The following is a 19,837-nucleotide window of genomic DNA, read 5'->3' on the forward strand; positions in this document are numbered from 1 at the left end:
AGTATGAAGCACGAACTCTAGTAAAGAGCTGTATTTAGGAAGAAAGAAGTTATAAAAGTAAAAGATGGAAGTAAATATGAGAAAATTGATTATTTATTTGACATAATTTCCTGTAAAGTAATGTAAGCATGTATAGGTTTTAATAAACTACCAATTAAATTATGAACACACATCAACAGAACAGGAATACAGATACATAGCAAAAGCATACCTACAATTACTGGTCATATCCAATGAAACTAAGAAAATCAGTTAGGTAACCCAGGTATTTGTGAAAGCTTATTGACAATATGATGGATATCATCTAATTGATTTTGAGTAGTTTGAGAAAAATCAGACAAGTTCAAACAGTGCATTCTTGGAAACTGTTCACATCTTGTATGTTTTTTTAGTAGCAGAAAGTCCATAGTAGTGTGATTCTGAAGCATTGTAACTCATACTTCTCCTTGCTCTTGGTTGAGTTCAGATAATAAAGAAGCAGTCAAGGTTGTTGTCTCACTGTATGCATAGGCCAGCTTAGATATCTCTTTTTGCATTCCAACGACAAGTCCAGGAACTGGCAGGAGGATGCAGCTGCAACTGCAACAGCAGAAGGATCTAAAAGTTTCAAGTTGTCATCACCATCAGATGGCAGAGCTCAGAGAAGTCTCTTGTGTTTATATCCTGGATGGTCATTTAGAGCAGGAAGAATGCATTCTACACTACAAACACCTCGATAGTGTGAAGAAAGGGCTTGATACATTTTGTTATTACACAAAAATACCTGTTTGGAAATCTATATCTAGAAGACCATTTTACATTGATTGTAGAATTACAATAAGAGGGTACATGAGTACAATTAATACATACACAGTCAGTGATTATAGTATTATGAACAGGTAAATTTAATTGGGCATCAACAGTCTACTGACAGAGGAATCTTTTGCTACACAAGAGTGCATACACTCTTCTATGCAGTGAAAATGACTCTGCTTTCTTCAGTTCCACAACTCATTTACCTCCATTCTCTGCCCACTGAGAATCTTCAGATTCACTAGGAATTTGGTGAAACTTCTGATTCTTTTGGGGATGTTTTGAAGGGGCCATGGGAAGTTCAACTGTGTGTACTCAGAATGCTGTGAAATCATTCTTGGATAGAAGCTGGACTATCCGTTGATAGTTATGTCAGGATTAGTTCAGAAGACTTGTTGATGCTATGAAATTACACTTAGACATTGATTTTGTAGGCGCCTTCATGGATAACATGTGGAGATGAAAACCAATGGCCCTTGTCATCTCAGTGACTAAATGGTTTGTGGAAAACTATGTATTGGACAACACCTTCATTGTGCACCAGCAGATAAATATTTTCAAGTAATTAACTCCTTGAATATCAAGAATGTAAAACAGGTACACAAAAAACTATAAAGGTAGTAAGGAACCTTGATACTTCCAAAATCATAGGAACATCATTGATGTAGGCTTGAGAGCAGTATTGGGTTAATATGATATGTGTGGGTATTGCTTACAATAATGCATGCTATCCAATCTCCCCTATCAGTCTGTGAAATAAGTATGACACCCTGGGGCAAATGTGAGAGGCTTCTTGCAGGCAGACAAGTGCCCTGAGAGCTGAGGATATCTGTGCAGACCAGACACCACCAAGTGGCACACCAGTGGCATTCATCAGTATGAAGGGTGGTAAGTTCTGGCTTAGCTGATAGAAATTCAGTTTCAGCTTTAATGATGTATTTGAAAAAGTCACTAGCCAAACTTGTCATTGCCCATTCTCACTCCTGATGGCATGGGCCTCCAATGGGATAGCACAGTTATTACTCTGCAGACTATTCCACATCTAAGTCCAAACCACAGTGGGGCACACAAATAGCTAATCTCCTGCTCTAGAGGAGATCACAACCTAACATGCCAGACAGTTCTCCATAGTGCAAGGTAAAATCAAGCCCTAATGAGAGAATTTCAAAGTGGTATGCAGTCCCATAGGCTTCAGCATGTAATTGTGTATGGGTACAGGGGAAGCTTCAGAGGCAAGAGCTGTGGTAATAAGAGGGTTAATTCTGAAACTGGTCATTCTGACCAGATATACACAATACAGCTTGTATTGAAAATGTAAAATTAACAGATTGACCCTTAAAATAAGCCATTATAGCAGTGGTCCTGGAAGATGACCATGAACCAAAATTTTTAACTGAGTAATGAGATATAAGGTAAATTTTTTACTTTCTATAGGTTCAGAAGCATGACTCAGATGTGATCTGTATTTGACATTTTATGAAGTTAAAGGGATGCATAATGAGAAAAACTTATGGTAATGTAGTGTTTGTTTTCATACTTAAGATATAGCTACTGAACATTTCTATGACTTTCAACCTGAAACACATTTTTGTGATAGTTTGAAGTTGCATTTTATTGTTAGAAAATGCTTTAGTGTTTTACAGCTGAAGAGACTGATGAACGTCATTCAAATTTCTCATCTTCTTCCACATCTTTCAAATTGAGTACTTCCAAAGAACCTTTGCCTTTTGTCTCCTTTTTTATTAGCTCATCAATTTCTCTGAAGCAGCCAGGGTCAATCAGACACACCTGAAACATTTAACACAGCTGTTTACCACACGAAGAGCACAACAACAGAATGAACACAACTTTAACTTCCTCTAGGACAGACACAATACTTCCCATACATCTCAACTACTGCAGTCCTACAGTGCAGCAGAGAAGGCAATGCATGGAGCAGCAGACTGGGTTCTCGTCCAGCCTCTGCCCTGAAGTATGTGTGTCAGCCTGGTGACAAGGCATTGACCTCTGTGTTTGAGCACTTTTCCAGATTCCTCAGCTGTGAAAAACAAAATGGTTGGACTAGAAGACTATGCTCTTTTCCATACTAAAATTTAGACTTCAAGGCCAGGGCTCGTGTCCATCTTGCTTATCTCCACTCTAGTTTTGTGTTGGATGAAGACACCAGGAAGGTGGAAATAAAGCTCAGCCCCCTCCTGTGCTATCAGGTCTCATCCTTAGGCCCTGGAGGTTTCAGGGTTGGGCATTAGGTCTCCTCATAGTACTTATTTTTGTTGCCAGCCAGACCAGATCTGGGTCTCCTGTCCTAGTCCTTATTAGGATGGGGCTTCTCCTTTGGTTCCTGCATCTTTGCTTCTGGAATTGAGTCCAGAGTTCAGTGCTCCATAAACTGTGCTTTAGTAACTAAATGTTTAAGCTGGAAATAAAACTATAAACATCATTGGTTAAAATAATTCCTAAAGACTTGAAGTTTAAATCATCTTTATAACAACAATTAAAGTAAAATAGAAACAGGGAGGGGATCATCTTAAGGATTTTATCAGAACAGTAGTTGAGTTTCAGTGTTAACAGAAAGTGTCTCCCTATGTTATCAAACAACAGTACTTTTTCTAACACTACAGGAAAAATTTTGACCTTGTAACTTCAATTGAAGTTATTTTAAAACAGGATATTTCTGGGCATTTGTATTAGTAGTAAATTCTATGTGCTCATAAAACCAATCAGGACCTGTTCGGTTAAAAACTTCTGACCATAAAATAGTTTTATGTTTGAGTGAAAACCTATTTATATTCTAGAATATCTCTTTTGAGGATTAAGTAGATTTTAAAACACTTGCATGTTGTCTACTTAAGTGTTCAGATACCAAAATAATTAATTCAATTACATCCCAAATCATTAAGACTTATCAGGGGTTTGTTAGAACAGGCCCATTCTAAGCATCCCTCATATGACTTAATCCTGCTAAGAACTTGCTAACCCTACCAACAAGTAGAGAAAGAAGGGGGTTTAGGAAGCTGTCTAGAAATACAAGCTGTAGTTTAATAAAAATAAACAGTGGTTTTATTGCTTGCATACTTTAGCCACATTAATATAAACTTTAAGAACTAGAAATGACTTTATTTACCAAGAATAATCTAGGTTATGGCAGCATGTTCAATGAGTATTACTTAAGTCTTACACAGTCATCATGTACCTATTTTGAAGGTAATCAGGAAGTCATCATTGAAGCTTTATATTAGATCACAATAGTTACTCCTATACATACATTTCATTAAGCGGAAATAAGACATTGTTTTATTTTTCAGCACAAACCCTTTTTGTCATACAGACATATCCTCCCATTTATCTTATTATAATGCACAAAACTTATCTTTTTATCCACAAGAGTTGCCTCAAATAACTTTTATCTTGGCAAGTCACAAAGGCACGAGACAGTAACAAAATGCAACTCTGGACTTTATATTTTGGATTTTTCATTTTTGCCTAAAATCCCACTTTAAAATTAAAGTGAAATTAATTTCCCACATTATAATACTTATTTAGGAAAGTCTTTGTGTATATGTTTAACATAAAACGGGAAGGTCAAATAGTTTGAGCAAGTACTTGGCAGATCACAGAAAGAACAGAACTGTGGGAAATGAAAATGCTTTAGTGTTTTACATCTGAAGAGACTGATGAACGTCATTCAAATTTCTCATCTCCTTCTTCCACATCTTTCAAATTGAGTACTTCCAAAGAACCTTTGCCTTTTGTCTCCTTTTTTATTAGCTCATCAATTTCTCTGAAGCAGCCAGGGTCAATCAGACACACCTGAAACATTTAACACAGCTGTTTACCACACGAAGAGCACAACAACAGAATGAACACAACTTTAACTTCCTCTAGGACAGACACAATACTTTCCATACATCTCAGCTACTGCAGTCCTACAGTGCAGCAGAGAAGGCAATGCATGGAGCAGCAGACTGGGTTCTCGTCCAGCCTCTGCCCTGAAGTATGTGTGTCAGCCTGGTGACAAGGCATTGACCTCTGTGTTTGAGCACTTTTCCAGATTCCTCAGCTGTAAAAAACAAAATGGTTGGACTAGAAGACTATGGTCTTTTCCATACTAAAATTTAGACTTCAAGGAAATCATCTTTTTATCTAAATCTGAAGGGGAAAAAGAAGCTTGAAGGCCTTTTTAGAAACCACGTGTAAACTTTTGAAAAGACTAGAACTTCAAAGAGTGTCAGATGTGTTGTTGCACATCCAGAGTAGAATGCTCAGTTCTGTAGAGCTGACTGGCTAAAGAAATTGCAGTGTGAAGGCATGAATTTACAAATAGCTGAATTTATACTATGTCTAATGTTCTGTGGTAAATGAGGCCGACCAACTTTTAATCTTACTTCTAATTTCATCATAATAGAAGACACACCGTAAAATATACAGTGGATCCTTGAACTACGTAGGTTTGAACTTGTGGGTCCATTTATATGTTGGATTTTTCAATAGATGTAAAATTTTTTGGAGATTTGTGACAATTTGAAAATATGTTTTCTTTACTTTATTATAAGAATACAATATATAATACATATAACTTACAAAATAGGTGTTAATTGTCTATTTATGTTATTGGTAAGATTTCTGGTCAACAGTAGGCTAAAGAGTTAAGTTTTTAGGGAGTCAAAAGTCATAGATGGACTTTCAAGTGCAGGGGTGGGGTGCCCAAACCCTGAGTTGTTCAAAGGCCAACTGTATTCTTTCATCTAAGATGAGCATGACCAACATAATTTTATCATGAATAATATAACTAAAAAACAAAGAAATTTAACTGAAAAGCAAAAAGCAAACAAAAAAGTACCTAACTACAATTTAGTTCTACCTATACCTTGAGATTTTTGTCCAATTCTAGGTGAGATGTTTCTGGAAATATTGTTTACACCTTCTAAATGTTTGTTAGACATTTATGATTAGAGAATAAACAATTTAGGTAACATGGAAACAAAGAAATAAGAGCATTTTAATCTTACAATTTCTAACTTTTGATCGTAGTCTTCACTTTCTATAACCTTGATCAGTGGCTTGAGCTTTTCTTTCAGCTTCTTCCCTTCATTCACTGGAAGAATGAACCGAAGTCTCATGTGAGCACGTTCTATCTTCATTTTCTCCTTTAACTGTTTTATCACTTCCAAAGCCTATCAAAATAAAATCCAAATGTTTGTAATTTCTTTGCCCCTTCTGCTGCAGTATTTCATAGGGTATTCAAAACAAGGTGGTTTCCATCCAACTGAATTAGCCAGTGGCTTCTCACACATGACATGAACATAAACGACAGAAAAAAATAAATTGGACTTCAAGATGAAAAACTTTCATGCTCCAGAAAACTATCAAGAAAGCGAAAAGTCAACACTTAGGAGAAAATATTGCCAAATCATACACTGGAAAAGTTTCAGTATCTAGAATATATAAAGAACTCTTACAACTCAATAATGAAGAGACAAATAATTAAAAAATGTTCAAAGGATCTGAATAGTGATTTCTCCAAGGAAGACAAAGGGCCAATAAGCACATGAAAATGTGCTCAAATTATTAGTCATTAGGGAAATGCAAATCAAAACCAGAATGATACCCCGAGGATGGCTATAATAAAAAAAAAGGCAACAAATACTGTTGAAGATGTGGAGAAACTGAAACCCTGTACACTTTGGGAATGTAAATGGTGCATTTATTTTGGAAAATGGTTTGGCAGTTACTCAAAAGGTTAAATACAGTTACCATATTCTGTTCTTGGATATAGAGAAATGGAAACTTATGCCCACACAAGAACTCTAATGAATTTCAGTGCAGCATTATGCATAATAGCTAAAGAGTGGAAACACAGATGTCCATCACCTGATGAATGAATCAACAAATGTGGTATGTCCATACAATGGGATATTATTCAGTCCTAAAGATGAATGAAGTACAGGTCACAACATGGATGAACCTTCAAAGGGCCACATAGTGTAGGATTCATTTATATGAAATGTCCAGAATAGGCAAGTCCAAAGAAGCAAAAAGTAAATTTGTGGTTGTCAAATACTTATGAGAGGTGAGAATGAGTTGTGCTAATGGGCATGGAATACTTTTTGGGGTTATGAAAATGTTCTTAAGGTAGGCGAGGCTGCAAAAATTGTCAATATAAATTGAATTGTATACTTTAAAAGGGTTACTAAAAAAATCTGAAATGCAGTTAAAGTGACTATTTAGAAATCTGTGTTTAAAGGCTTGATTTGGATAGGAAGCTGAGAGCCCTGGTGTACCTGTGTTTAGTCAAAAAAATTCCATTACTTCTCTTTATATCTTCCCTTCCCCTCCCCAAAACTTCCCACACATTTGCTTCCAAGGAGTATCATTTTGTTATTACTGACTTTAATGTTTTCTTCAGAGAAAACTGATTTTCATGGACACTTTTTGATGATGCCAAAAACTACTCACCTGCTGTTTTGAACTCTTGTTGGTTTTGACTGAATAGTGGATGTCCTTCATGGCTCTCTCGATAAGGATAACAGTGTATGGTCTCTTTGTTTCAGGGTTCACACATTTGTCAGCTACAATAGTTGCGATGTCCCTAAACATCTGTTCCAGCTGTGTGTGCCGTTCTTTATCTGATACTTGAACCTCTCCTTTAGTCAAAATCTAAAAAACCCCAACAAATTTAAGGAAGCAATGTCTTTATTATACACTATTATTATTATTAACTAGCCACAATAAAAAAACTGAGGAGAAAATTAAATTTTATTCCAACTGATATGTAGGTAATGATTTGAGCTCTGCCTAAAGGATGCACTGGGTTATTTTGTGCTCCAAAATCTCACTTATTTAGGTGGGGATTGAGAAAGGGATTCTAACAAATGGTGTAAATGATGAAATACCTGAAAAAAAAATTCTGTTTTTAGGTGCATACCCTAAAAATATATAAATGGCCAAAATAAGGCAATTGAGTAGAAAACTTAATTTCTGGAGGATTTGGCAATGTCCTGAATTATTTAAAGTGATGCTGTGTGGATCACATTATTGTATGGTAGCTCTTCCAAAAAAAAAAACAACAATAAAATTCAACGTATGTTTAAGTACTTATACTACAAACAGATGTTATCGTCAGTTATGCTGCATCTGTTAGAACCCACCTGTTTACAAATTTCAGTCTGATCATCTGTTCCAAATGCACTGATCAGATCTTCCTTCTTCGCAACCTGACCTTTAGAAACATTTACAAACACTGAGTGGGTCTGTAGAACTTCGTCAAGATCTTTTTCCCTTGTGATGGAATAAAAGTCCTAAGTGAATACACTTGAAACTTCGAGACTGACATTTAAATACAAGAAAGCAACGATTATAAATAGCAAGGAACGACAAATACTCCTAAATGACTCTTAGTGTTGAGGGAACATTTTCAAAACTCAGAACCGCATTCGTAGTCCCATTTACTTATCGGAGAAAAACGTCGTGGGAGTGCGTGTCACATAATGGGCGGTGACGGGCGGGCTGCTGCAGCGGAACACCGATCCCTAGATGGCAGCAGCGTAAACGCTACGCACTAGAGGGGAAGCTACAGGGCGGAGGTCGGTGTCATCTGATGTGCTGTAACTACGTAAGTATGTGGAAGACGAGGCCCAAGACTAACATTATTCTAAAACAGGACCATACCCATAGGGTTTTCTTGGCTGAGGCTCTTATGACACCAACAAAACCAAAACAAACCCAAAGCCAACAATCCAAACCACACCAACCGAACAGCAAAGGAACCCTTGGTTCAGGCGCTAGGCTCAGGAAGGGCAGTGACTTAACGTTCACAGCAGGAATAAATATTACAATTTCTTCCCTGACAAGACCCCAGCTAGTCTCATTTATTCAACGCTAGGGGGAGGCCGCCTCGGAGGGAGCTCCGGCCAGGGACTGGAGGAAGAGGGTCACTCACACGCCGCTCCGCCAGCCAACGACCTTGTTTTTGTAGCAGGCGATTTCAAAGCGCTTCCCGGAGCGCTTCATCCGTACCACCGCCACATTGGTTAAGCGGATCTGATTGGTGGGAGTGAAGATCGACATAGCGGCTGCTCACAGACTTTGGGTCTGGCAAACTTAGGCAGACCCACGCCGCAGGCCTGAGGGGCCACCCAGCGCCTTGCTGTAACAACCGGCGGCGTATGGCCTTGTAATGTTCGCAGAGGGCGCGGTGACGCGACTATCTCAGCGGAGCCGCCCCTCAAAAGAGTACACCCAGTTGCCTTATTGCGCAGGCGTCTGGTGTTGCGGAAACCGGACGAGGAAAAGTGACCTTGCGCATTGCGGCTTTTACGACATCGTTCCGCTCCCTACCTGGAAGGCGCTCTTCTTTGACGTAATTTACTTTAGCCGATGATGTAAAGAAAGCTAGTTGGTGAACCTGGTGTTTAGTGACCGGGTGTAAACTCAGCCCCGGCACCTCAGAGTTCCGCGGAGTTCAGGGCCACACCTACCTTCATCTCTTATTACGGAAAAATTGTAACATAAAATACCTAGAGAAAAATGTGTAATGAATCCCTCTGTCCCCATCATCCCAATTTAACAATTATCAACATTTTGCCCTTGTTTCATTCTCCCTTTTTTTGTTGGATATTTTAAAACAAAGCATAAAATTTTTAAAATTGAGGTACATACAATAAAATGCACAAACCGGTGTAAATCTCCATGCATTTTCATTACACAGTTTAAAAAAGCTTTAAATACTTCAGTCAATACTCTTAACAGATACACCTAACAAGATTAGCCATGTTTCCTTACATATCTAATAGCCAGTCCATTATCAAATTTTCCATAAATAATGCCTTTTTACAGCCAGTGTTTCAACTGGGATCCCTCAGATTGCATTTGGTCCACGACGCTCTTAATTTCTTTTAACGTCCCGCTCCTTTCCCTCCATGCCACTCCAGCCTTGACTTTGCTTCTCTCCCGACTCGCGCCTACTACCTCTGCCCGCTACTCCAAGGTCCTTGGGCCTCCAGATCCCCCTCCCGGAGCCCTGGGCGGTGCTTCCTCTGGTCCCGCCCCTTCCCTCTCTGAGCCAATCCCAGCTCGACGCGGACCGTAGCGTCCTCCTGGGCGTGGTCTGCACGTTCTGCCCTCTCAACCTACTCCTTCACTGCCCGAGATTCCTGAGGGGCCGACGAGTGGTTGTGGCGGCCGCAGCTTCCCGAGCTCGGGCAATAAGTTCATGCTTCGAGCTGGTGGTGCTGGCGGTCCCCGCGCCGGCCGCCAGGCTTATCGGGTTTGTGGTGCTAGTCTCGCGGGCCTCGGGCCGGGCTCTGAGGAGAATGGGTAAGGGCCCCGGAGGGCACGGCCGGTGGGGCGGGAGGGAGAAACCGTTTTTCTGAAACCCTCTCCTGGGGAAGTGGCGTCCGGGGCCCCTTCTTCAGTGTTGTGCTTGTCAGCCCGAGGCCGGCGCCGTTGGGAGCAAGGGAGGACTGATCTCTGCGTTTACCTGGCTTTTCCTTTTGAGGCTAGTGGGTTAGTTTAGTAGGAACAATGCTTGTAACCTCAAGTAAAGGCAGAGAAACCAATCCCCCTCTTCCCGCGCCTTACGCACGTGTGCTGAGGACTTTTGGTCCTTTCCAGGTTGCGTCAGCATCTGTAAAGCCACAAAGTTTAGGCTTTGCTTTTTGAAATTGCACCGCCCCCCGCCGAGTTCAACAGTTGAGGCCGGGTCCATCCATACCTCGCTCCGAAAAATGGGGCGTGAGGTCAGTTATTTGAAAACCCTTTACAAGTAGCCGTGGGTCTTTAAATGTAAAATTAGAAAAAAGGGAGTACTTTTAGTACCTTTTAAAGCTTTTCTTAAGCGCAAGCACGCAAAGCAAAATTTAAAAAATTCCACATAGTGTCTATATTCAATGAAGGTACAAGTCTATGTTCTTTTTTTTTTTTTTTTGAGTTACCATTATCATTCTGGTAATTTTTATCAGGTTAGCACAGACAGGTATACCTCGTTTTATTGAGCTGCACTTTATTGCGCTTTGCAGATTCTGTATTTTTTACAAATTGAAGATTTGTGGCAACCCTGCACAGAGTAAGTCTGTTGGGGCCGTTTTTCCAACAGTAATCGCTCACTTTGTGTCTCTGTCACATTTTGGTAATTCTTGCAGTATTTCAGACTTTTTCATTATTGTGTAATGGTGGTCTGTGATCAGTGATTACGACTTGCTAAAAGTTCAGGTGATGGTTAGCATTTTTTAGTAATAAAGTATTTTTTAATTAAGGTATGTGCATTTGTTTATAGACATAATGCTGTTGAACAGTACAGACTACACTGTAGTGTAAACATAACTCTTATATGCACTAGGAAACCAGAAAATTAATTTGACTCATTTTATTTTGATACTCACCTTATTGTGGTGGTCTGGAACTGAGCCTCCAGTATCTCTGAGGTGTGCCTGTAGTGTATTATTTTTTATTAGAGTTGATTTTTATAGATTTTTTAGCCAGGTTGTTGAATATGAGATTAGTTTTATTTAACTTTAATAAAATAAAATGTAGCTTTAAATAAAATATATATATGTGTATCATTTTAAATTTAGATCCTTCTTTGGATACATGGGACTTCTCTTCACCTTTAATATCATTATGGATAAACAGGTTTTATATATATTTAAGCTTTGCCTTTGGCATTAGCCTTTGGATTTGTTTCCAGATTGTCATCAGGAAGCAGGTGAGTGGAGTTATTTTTTATGGGAGAGCACTAAGACATCAGAGTCATAGAGAACTTAGAATGCAGATTTTCTAAGCCTTTCAAAAAAAATACAGAAAATCTGAAAGGAACTTTAAGTCATTTTTATGTTTTGTCTATAGTCGTTTTTTAATACCTAAGACAACTTATTTTCAGTTTTTAGAGACTAAGTTATTATGGACTAAGCTTTTGCTTTGATGGGCTGCGGATGTCTCATTCTTAAGATACTTGAAGATTTTGTAATGAAAATTAAACTTTTGTAAAAAAAACAAACAAATCTATTTAGCACTTTTAAAGGGTAGTAGTTTTCTCTTTTCTTTCCATGAATTTTGGATCAGAAAATAAGTTACTACTGTTATTCCACTAAAAACACATTACAGATGAAAGTATGTATAGTTTTATCCTGTAGGGCATGAGAATCATTATAGTTTTAAGAAAGGTGGGTCTTGCCATTAAAGGACCTAATTATACCAAGGGGTTAATATTTGAGGAATATACCAGAAAGATTAAGAGAATAATAAGATGAGCCAGTATCTGTGCTAATTTTCATCCCTGTCAAAGTTGGGGGAAAATTTGAACTTGATGGATTTTGTGTAATTGTTTTTCAAGGACAAGAAGTCAAAGGAGAAAACTGTTCCAAAAGCAACTCAGAATTTGATGACAAATGGTTATATCTCTCTTCAAAATAAGGAATTTGTGTCTGGAGTGAAGATTTTCTATGGAACCCAGACTGGTACAGCAAAGGTAAGAACTTTATATGGTACTTTTCCTTGGGTTTCGTGATTAAAAAAAAAAAATCCCTGAAAAGCATCCTTTGGCAGTGAACGAAATTGGTTTTCTGATCTTCTTTTATCATCTTTTCTCCTTTTTCCAGCACATTTTTCCTTGCTGGTATGGTGGGTGGCTTTTATCTCTTGTGCCCAATTCCAGCTGATGGGTGGTGTCTGCTGGACACTGTCATGAGGGGTCTGTGTTCTGAAGCTTGCTTCTGCCTTAGCAGGATGGAGAGGACCATTACTGATGCCAGTGGCCATGGAAGTAGGGAATAGTGAAAGGACAATGGCAACAGTAGTGTCCAGTGTGGACCCTGACTTTCATAAGTTCATACACTCTTTAATGAAATGTATTTTGATTTCTATTTGTGTTAAAAGTAGGTTCCACTATAGATACATAGGTGAAAGATACTTTCCATCCTTTAATTGTACTTAGATGTTGTCTGCTTCTTTGTTATGAAGGTCACAACTATATAGTGCTTTCTAGGAAAAGATTCTAAGGCTAACATGGAAATGAATTAAAAAACGTGATATCCGTTATTTTGGTGTAGACTAAAGAGAGTTCTACTGCCCTCTTGTGGATATTTTTTAGAATAACGCTTTTCAGTGTTTAGTACTTGAGTATAGGTACTTTGCTCCACATCATAGTAGGTTACTTATTAAAGTTGAACCTTAAGCAACAGGGAAACTGGAAGAAATATAAAAAAGGCATCTGAGTAGCCAGAACAGTTCTTTAATGTTACTCATCAAAGATCTCATTCATAGCCTCTTTTTATGTGTGTTTGTAAAATTTTTTTAAAGATTATCTTAATTCTTGGCATATTGTAGCAAATCCAGGTGTATAAGGGTTCACAATGAAATGTACTCTCCAGGAACCTCTCTTCTAACTATTTATATTTTTAGTTTCTCTGATGGTTATTTAACCTGCTGATGTTGTGTTTCTAGATTTGGCAATGTCACATACAAGTATTGGCACCTTATGTTAGTTAACACAAACATTCCTCAAATACCAGTGGCTTACTTACTGTTGTTGCCTATATGGTAGCTGATGGGGTTAGGTGGCTTTCCTTAAAGCTATGCCATCTCAATTTCTTTGTTCTTTCACTTTGATTGATTTGTATTTGGCTCGGTATAGAAGATTAGGTATAAAAATTTGTCCTTACAACTTTGAAGGCAGCACTTCACTGTCTTCTAGGAGGCAGTATTGCTGATGAGCAGTCTAGTTCCCCTTATTCCTTTGTAGATGACTTGATATTTTTGTTCTTAAAGCTTTTAGGATAATTTCTTTGTCCTTGATGTCTGGGACTTTTGTGAGACAGTGTGTAGGTTGAATTTTTTCATCCACTGTGCTGGACACTTGGGCTCTTTTTTTTCAAGGTGTGTGTGCAGTAATTCTGCTAATATTTCTTGAATAAAATTTTTCCCTTCTGTTTTCTATGTTCTTTCTGGGACTCCTGGTAGCTGGAATGTGGACCCTTTTAAATGGTCTTCTTTGTTGCAAATCTTTTCATTGTACTTTTTGTAACTTTTCCTTTCCATGCTGGGTTTTGGATGTCAAATCTAAATCTTTTTTCGAATGTTTTATTTTAGCTGTTATGTTTTTAACTGCCAATATACAATTTTGCTCAATTTTTATAATATTCTATTCATAACTTGAGAATATATCTTAATTCTTGTTCCCTAATTTATCTGCATTCTCAGTTTTTCTGCTGCTGGTTTTTCTCTTTCCTGCTGCTTGTTCTCAACACGTTTTTGATGGTCCGTGGTTTTCTGTTCATATTTAGGACAGATAATGGGGTAGCTGGTGTGAATTTTCTCTTACTGTGTGAATAGATTTGTTCTCTCTATAAATTCTCACTGGATGCTCTAGGCAGGGTGGGTTGGGGCTTGCTGTGTGACCTCTTGGCCCCACATCTCCCTCTTAACTACCACCTCAGGTGTTTTAATAGTAAAACTGTGCTGTTATCTCCAATTTCTCTACTTCTGTTTTTCTTGAACCACTCCAATTAGGCTTGCATGCCCTAACATCCTCCCAGTGACTTCCATGTTGCTAATTAATTCTGTCTTCATCTTATATGGCCTGTTGGCTGCATGAGCACTCCTTTATTCTTGAAATACTTTGTTGAACTTTTGGGATAGTTCTCTAGGTTCTGCTTTCTTGCTGAGGCTGTCTTCCTCACTATCATTGCTGATTTTTCTTCAACTTCTTGATAGAAAAAAAATTCTATTAGGTAGAATTTGGCAAAGGTCTTCTGTGAAGGGCTAGATATTTTACTTTATGTGTATTTTTTAGGTTTTACAAGCCATATGAACTTTGTTGCAACTAGTCAACTCTGTGCTGTAGCGTGGAAGCAGCCATAGACAGTATGTAAATAAATAGGCATGACTGTGCCAGTAAGCTTTACTCTCAAAAATAAATAGAGGGCCAGATTTGATCTGGGGGCCTTAGTTTGCTGATCCCTGTATTAGATGATGGCCTCTAAATTTGTGTTCTGATCACAACTTTTACCCTCACCTCCAGACTCATAGCCAGTTGCCTATCTTAGATTTTCATGTGGATGTCTGGTAGGCATCTCAAAATTGTGCTGAAAACTGAACTCCCAGTTTTCTGTTGAGACCTGCCACTTATAATCATTGCCATTTTAGTACATGGCAACTTCATTCTTCCAGTTGCCTAGTTCAAATAAACCCTTCAACTTTTCTTTTTCTTACTACCCACATCCAGTCTGTCAGCAAATCCTGTTTGTTCTGCTTTCAAAATAGATCCAGGTTCCAGTCACTTCTCACCACCCTTCCTGCCCCACCTCCCTGGCAGGCCTCCCTCAAATTTTGGGAGGGTTACTGTGGTCATCTCATTGTTGGCCTCCTTCATTCAGCTGCTCAGCCCCTCTGCCTACTTCAGTGTTCTATCGATCCAGCAAACACAGAGACTTTGAAAACTTAAGTGTTTCCCTCAGCTTAAAATGCAGCAATTGACCCCTCCATTCACTTAGAGTAAATGACAAAGTCTTTGCAGTGGCCCCTGCATCTGGTTCTCTATTCTATCTCTTGCCTAGTGTCTTTGGTCCCCACTTCACAAGTCTTATTAGCTGCCTTGCCAAGCCACCTCCTCCAGTGGGCGGCCTTCACTTACATGTTCTTCTATGGGGATAGGCTCATGGCTTACTCTCTCATTTCCTTCAGGCTCAAGTCTTTATCTTTGAGGCCTGTTGCACTGTTTTCTGACCCCAAATACTCATTTTTCTATATTGATTCTCCAGTTCTGACACTGACTTTGATCAGACTCCACAGGCGTGAGGGCTCAGTCTGCAGGACTACCCACTTGAGACACCAGTCACAAGTCCCAGCGTCCACCCATACTTGTGACTGACCAGCTATAAATTTGAGACCATAATCCCCTCCTTAGGTTTGATAATTTCCTAAAATGATTCACAGAACTCAAGAAATAGCTTTATGTTTATTGGTTTATTATAAAGATTATAGTACAGAAACACACATATTGAAGACCTGTGTAGGGCAAGGTACGGTAGGGAGGGGTGGCTCAGAGCTTCCATGCCCTCTTCGGAAGTGCCATCTCCTCAGCATATCAGTGTGTGCACCAACCAGAAGCTCCCTGAAGCCTGTCATTTAGGGGTTTTAATGGAGGTTTCATATGTAGGCACAATTGATTAAGTCATTGGCTATTGATGACTGAACTCACAGGGAGAGAGGGTGCTGAAAGTTCGTGACGAGCCCCCATCCAGAAGCTACCTAGGGTCCAACCTCTCCATGGGTCATTTCATTAGTGTACCAAAGAAAGTAAGATCCCAGGGATTTAGGAGCTCTGTGCCAGCACCTAGGGACAAAGACCAAATATTTACTTTTCATTATACACACTGGCCCTGACCCTCCCTTAATAAAACTACAACTGTCTCCTTACCTTCAGTACAGCATTCTTACCCCCATCTGACTTATTTTCCTCTATACCTGTAATTACCTGTAATTACCATCTGCTATATTTTGTATTTTCTCATTTCTATGTTTATTTTCGTTCTGCCCATTAGAACATAAATTCCTTGAGGGCAGAGACTAAGTGTCTTGTTCACTGTTGTGTAACATTGCCCAGAACTAAGAAGAGCTTGGTTGATGCCCAGTAAATGTATAATAGATGTTTGATAGGCTTGGCTTTAGTCCTGGCAGGTGTAAGGCTATTAAGCAGAAAGAGGAAGGGGTTTTCCTGGGATGCCAATATCTCGCTAGAAGGTTTAGCTTTCTCCAGACATTTGTTTCATTTTTCTTGGAGAAGAGCTAGCAGCTGTTTTCCCTGGTGGTCAGTGGTAAATGTTCTGTAGGTTCTGTGTACATGTCATATATACAGAGTGTCAGCTCATTAACCCCTTTCTACTCTATGGTTCTTTCTCATTTTGGTTGTGGTTGCTGACTCTTAGCCCAAGGTCTAACTGGGGTTCACCCCTGTTTCTCCAATTTTGTTAAGCTACTTCTGTCTTCCAGAAATGTGTTAGCATTTCTCGTATTTCCTGTTCTGTTCCCTCTTCAGTATTTCTTTGTGTATGTCTATGTTTATTATAGTGGGAGAAAACAACTGGAATATAAATGATGATATGAAAATATGATGATAAATGTCAGTCACCGGAAAAGTTTTTTTCATAATAAATGCTTTACTCCTTTGACACCAGGGGTAAGTGAAGATGTATTCTGCTTATTTAGCTTATTGAAGAAGTCTGATTTTTTTTTTTCTTAGGGATTTGCAACAATTCTTGCTGAAGCAGTTTCCTACCTCGATCTGTCTGTGGAAATTATTAATCTGAAAGAATATGATCCAGATGATCATCTAGTAGAAGAGGTTGGTAATTGTCATATTTTTTTCTTCGATCAAAACTCTCAAATTTAATTGACCTGTGTTCTGGAATAAATAGAATCTTCAGAATAAATTTAATTTTCATGCTAAGGGATTTCTGTTTGTTGGGTTATCCGTGTCAATCAGAGGTGTTGAATGTGTGGTGTGGATTACTGATTCTGAAGTGATGTTGGGCCTGGTCTTCTGGTGTGTAGACTCTGGGGGAGAAGTAAGGGTGGGAAAGCTTGGGTGGTTTGAAGTTCCTTCTTCGATCCTGCTTTGAGTCTCATCAAGGGATGGTTATTGATGGCAATGTGCCAGGCATGTGAACCATGTGTAAACTTACTGAAAGGTTAGGAGCTACTTGGGTAGCAGATATATAGGTTTTGAAGTTAGACTCTGTTTTTACAAGTACTCCCAGTGTGGGAGATGCACTTAGAACATGGGTTGATGAACTTTTTCCATAAAGCCAGCCAGATAGTAAATATCTGCAGTTTGATGTAGCTACTCATTTCTGCCTTTGAGGCACAAAACAGTCATAGACAGTGTATAAATGAATGAATGGGGCTGTGTTCCAATAAAACTTCATTAAAAAAAAACAGGCAGTGAGCTGGACTGGACTGTAGCCAGTAGTTTGTCAGCCCCTTCTTAGTGGAAACTTCTATCTGTAACTGTCCATTTCTTTCTCCCAAGAAACTTTGGAGTGCAAATGAGTGAGTTTGGCTCTGCACTAAATTATTTGTGAAAAATGATTAACAAACTTGGATACTTAATTATTAGTAAGGGATTACTTATCACTTACCTCATGACTTGGAACTGTTGATACATTCTAGCAGAGGAAAGACTGTGGCCAGCAGGACCAAAGACTGAAGGTGTATTTTGTTTGTCCATGTAAATGATGGTGTCACATGTTGTTTGATATTTAAAAAACTTTACTGATATAATTTTTCAGGTGATCTTTTAGAGATCTTTCTGACTGAATTTTGTTTTCAATATGATAATTGAAGATGATAGGAATTTATACTCTGAGAATTGGAATGGAGTATATGGTGCTTATATGTAGGGCACCAGAAGTAAATTGGCAGGAGCGAGGGATTGGGTTTTCTGCCCTGGGCAAGGTTGTGTGTCCTTGCTGTGTTTTCTTTCATTTTTGAAAATGAATAATGTTTCTGAAAGCACCCTCTGTCCGTAGAGATTGGTATGATATGAATGTCAGCATTTTAAAAAGGATTTTTTCATTAAGATAACATATCTTGAATATTCTTCTGAAATAATTACTTTTTTGGCTAGGTTACTGGTAAAAATGTTTGTGCTTTCCTCATTGCTACATATACTGATGGTCGACCAACTGAGAGTGCAGAGTGGTTCTGCAAATGGTTAAAGGAAGCAGCCAGTGATTTTCGGTTTGGCAAAACTTACCTGAAGGGTATGAGATATGTGGTGTTTGGCCTGGGAAATTCTACCTATGGGAGACACTTCAATAAGGTAAGTACAAAGTACTCCCTATTGAATTATAGGGATAAATTCTCTTTTAATAAGAAAAATTAACAAAATTCATTGTGAAATTAGCCACATACTTAACAAACGTTTTGTGTTATTCTATAACTGGAAATTACTGTATGTATATATCCAAGCTTGGAGCATAGTAGGCTCTCAGTAACTTTTTTAAAAAATTCAATTTATTATCATTAATCTACAGTTACATGAAGAACATTGTGGTTACTAGGCTCCCTCCTTCACCAAGTTCCCCCCGCAAACCCCATTACAGTCACTGTCCATCAACATAGTAAGATGCTGTAGACTCACTACTTGTCTTCTCTGTGTTGCACATTCCTCCCAATGCCCCCCCCACATTATACATGCTAATTGTAAGGCCCCCTTTCTTTTTCCTGCCCTTATCCCTCCCTTCCCACCCCACCTGCCCAGTCCCTTTCCCTTTGGTAACTGTTAGTCCATTCTTGGGTTCTGTGATTCTGCTACTGTTTTGTTCCTTCAGTTTTTCTTTGTTCTTATACTCCACATATGAGTGAAATCATTTGATACTTGTCTTTCTCCGCCTGGCTTATTTCACTGAGCATAATGCCCTCTAGCTCCATGCAAATGGTAGGATCTGTTTTTTTCTTTTTTTTTTTTTTTTTTTTTTTTTAATAATTATTTTTTATTGAAGGGTAGTTGACACACAGTATTACATTACATGAGTTTCAAGTGTACAACACAGTGGTAGAACATTTATATACATAATTCTAGGTTCCAGCTATCACCCTACCAGGCTGTTACAATATCTTGACTATATTCCTTATGCTATACATTACATCCCGGTTACTTATTTATTTTACCATTGGAAGTCTGTCCTTATTTTTTTTTTTTTTTTTTTTTTTTTGTGAGGGCATCTCTCATATTTATTGATCAAATGGTTGTTAACGACAATAAAATTCTGTATAGGGGAGTCAATTCTCAATGCACAATCATTATTCCACCCCAAGCCTAATTTTTGTCAGTCTCCAATCTTCTGAGGCATAACAAACAAGTTCTTACATGTAGAACAAATTCTTACATAATGAATAAGTTACATAGTGAACAGTACAAGGGCAGTCATCACAGAAACTTTCGGTTTTGCTCATGCATTATGAACTATAAACAGTCAGTTCAAATATGAATACTCATTTGGTTTTTATACTTGATTTATATGTGGATACCACATTTCTCTCTTTATTA

The 19,837-nt window shown here is 38.5% G+C and overlaps 2 protein-coding genes across 10 annotated transcripts in view; one reads left to right on the forward strand and one right to left on the reverse strand.

The window, feature by feature from the left end:
• Positions 1 to 2,377: 2,377 nt before the first annotated feature.
• On the reverse strand, positions 2,378 to 9,042 carry SBDS (SBDS ribosome maturation factor). Of its 2 annotated transcripts, XM_057487210.1 has the most exons (6): positions 8,732 to 9,042; positions 7,941 to 8,070; positions 7,249 to 7,449; positions 5,802 to 5,966; positions 4,453 to 4,602; positions 2,378 to 2,580 (listed from the first exon to the last, which is right to left on the reverse strand). In XM_057487210.1, exons 1-5 carry the CDS (start codon positions 8,857 to 8,859, stop codon positions 4,474 to 4,476), a joined length of 753 nt encoding a protein of 250 aa, XP_057343193.1. In that variant the 5' UTR covers positions 8,860 to 9,042; the 3' UTR covers positions 2,378 to 2,580; positions 4,453 to 4,473. The 2 variants fall into 2 exon arrangements, with proteins under 2 accessions (XP_057343193.1, XP_057343192.1); XM_057487209.1 differs by having other exon boundaries at positions 2,378 to 4,602.
• An 822-nt stretch (positions 9,043 to 9,864) lies between these two features.
• The window catches only part of LOC118923724 (S-adenosyl-L-methionine-dependent tRNA 4-demethylwyosine synthase TYW1), a 312,259-nt gene continuing 302,286 nt past the window's right edge, over positions 9,865 to 19,837 (forward strand). For 6 of the 8 annotated variants that reach the window (XM_036907895.2, XM_057487213.1, XM_057487212.1 and 3 more), the window contains exons 1-5: positions 9,865 to 10,107; positions 11,364 to 11,494; positions 12,122 to 12,256; positions 17,027 to 17,128; positions 18,413 to 18,607. In XM_036907895.2, the coding sequence (XP_036763790.2) occupies positions 10,104 to 10,107; positions 11,364 to 11,494; positions 12,122 to 12,256; positions 17,027 to 17,128; positions 18,413 to 18,607 (567 nt within the window). In that variant the 5' untranslated portion in view covers positions 9,865 to 10,103. The remainder of the gene's footprint in view (positions 10,108 to 11,363; positions 11,495 to 12,121; positions 12,257 to 17,026; positions 17,129 to 18,412; positions 18,608 to 19,837) is intronic. The other 2 variants (XM_036907896.2, XM_036907897.2) reach the window with 1 other exon arrangement.

This window comes from Manis pentadactyla, chromosome 10 (genome assembly GCF_030020395.1).
Source record: "Manis pentadactyla isolate mManPen7 chromosome 10, mManPen7.hap1, whole genome shotgun sequence".
In the NCBI taxonomy this organism is placed as follows: Eukaryota; Metazoa; Chordata; class Mammalia; order Pholidota; family Manidae; genus Manis; species Manis pentadactyla.

Coding starts and splice junctions, on each gene's coding strand:
- SBDS (XM_057487210.1), bottom strand. CDS start 8,859: ATGTCGATCTTCACTCCCACCAATCAGATCCGCTTAACCAATGTGGCG. Junction 7,450..7,940: donor AGACTGAAATTTGTAAACAG/GTGGGTTCTAAC, acceptor GGGGTTTTTTAG/ATTTTGACTAAAGGAGAGGT. Junction 5,967..7,248: donor ACAAGAGTTCAAAACAGCAG/GTGAGTAGTTTT, acceptor TTATTTTGATAG/GCTTTGGAAGTGATAAAACA.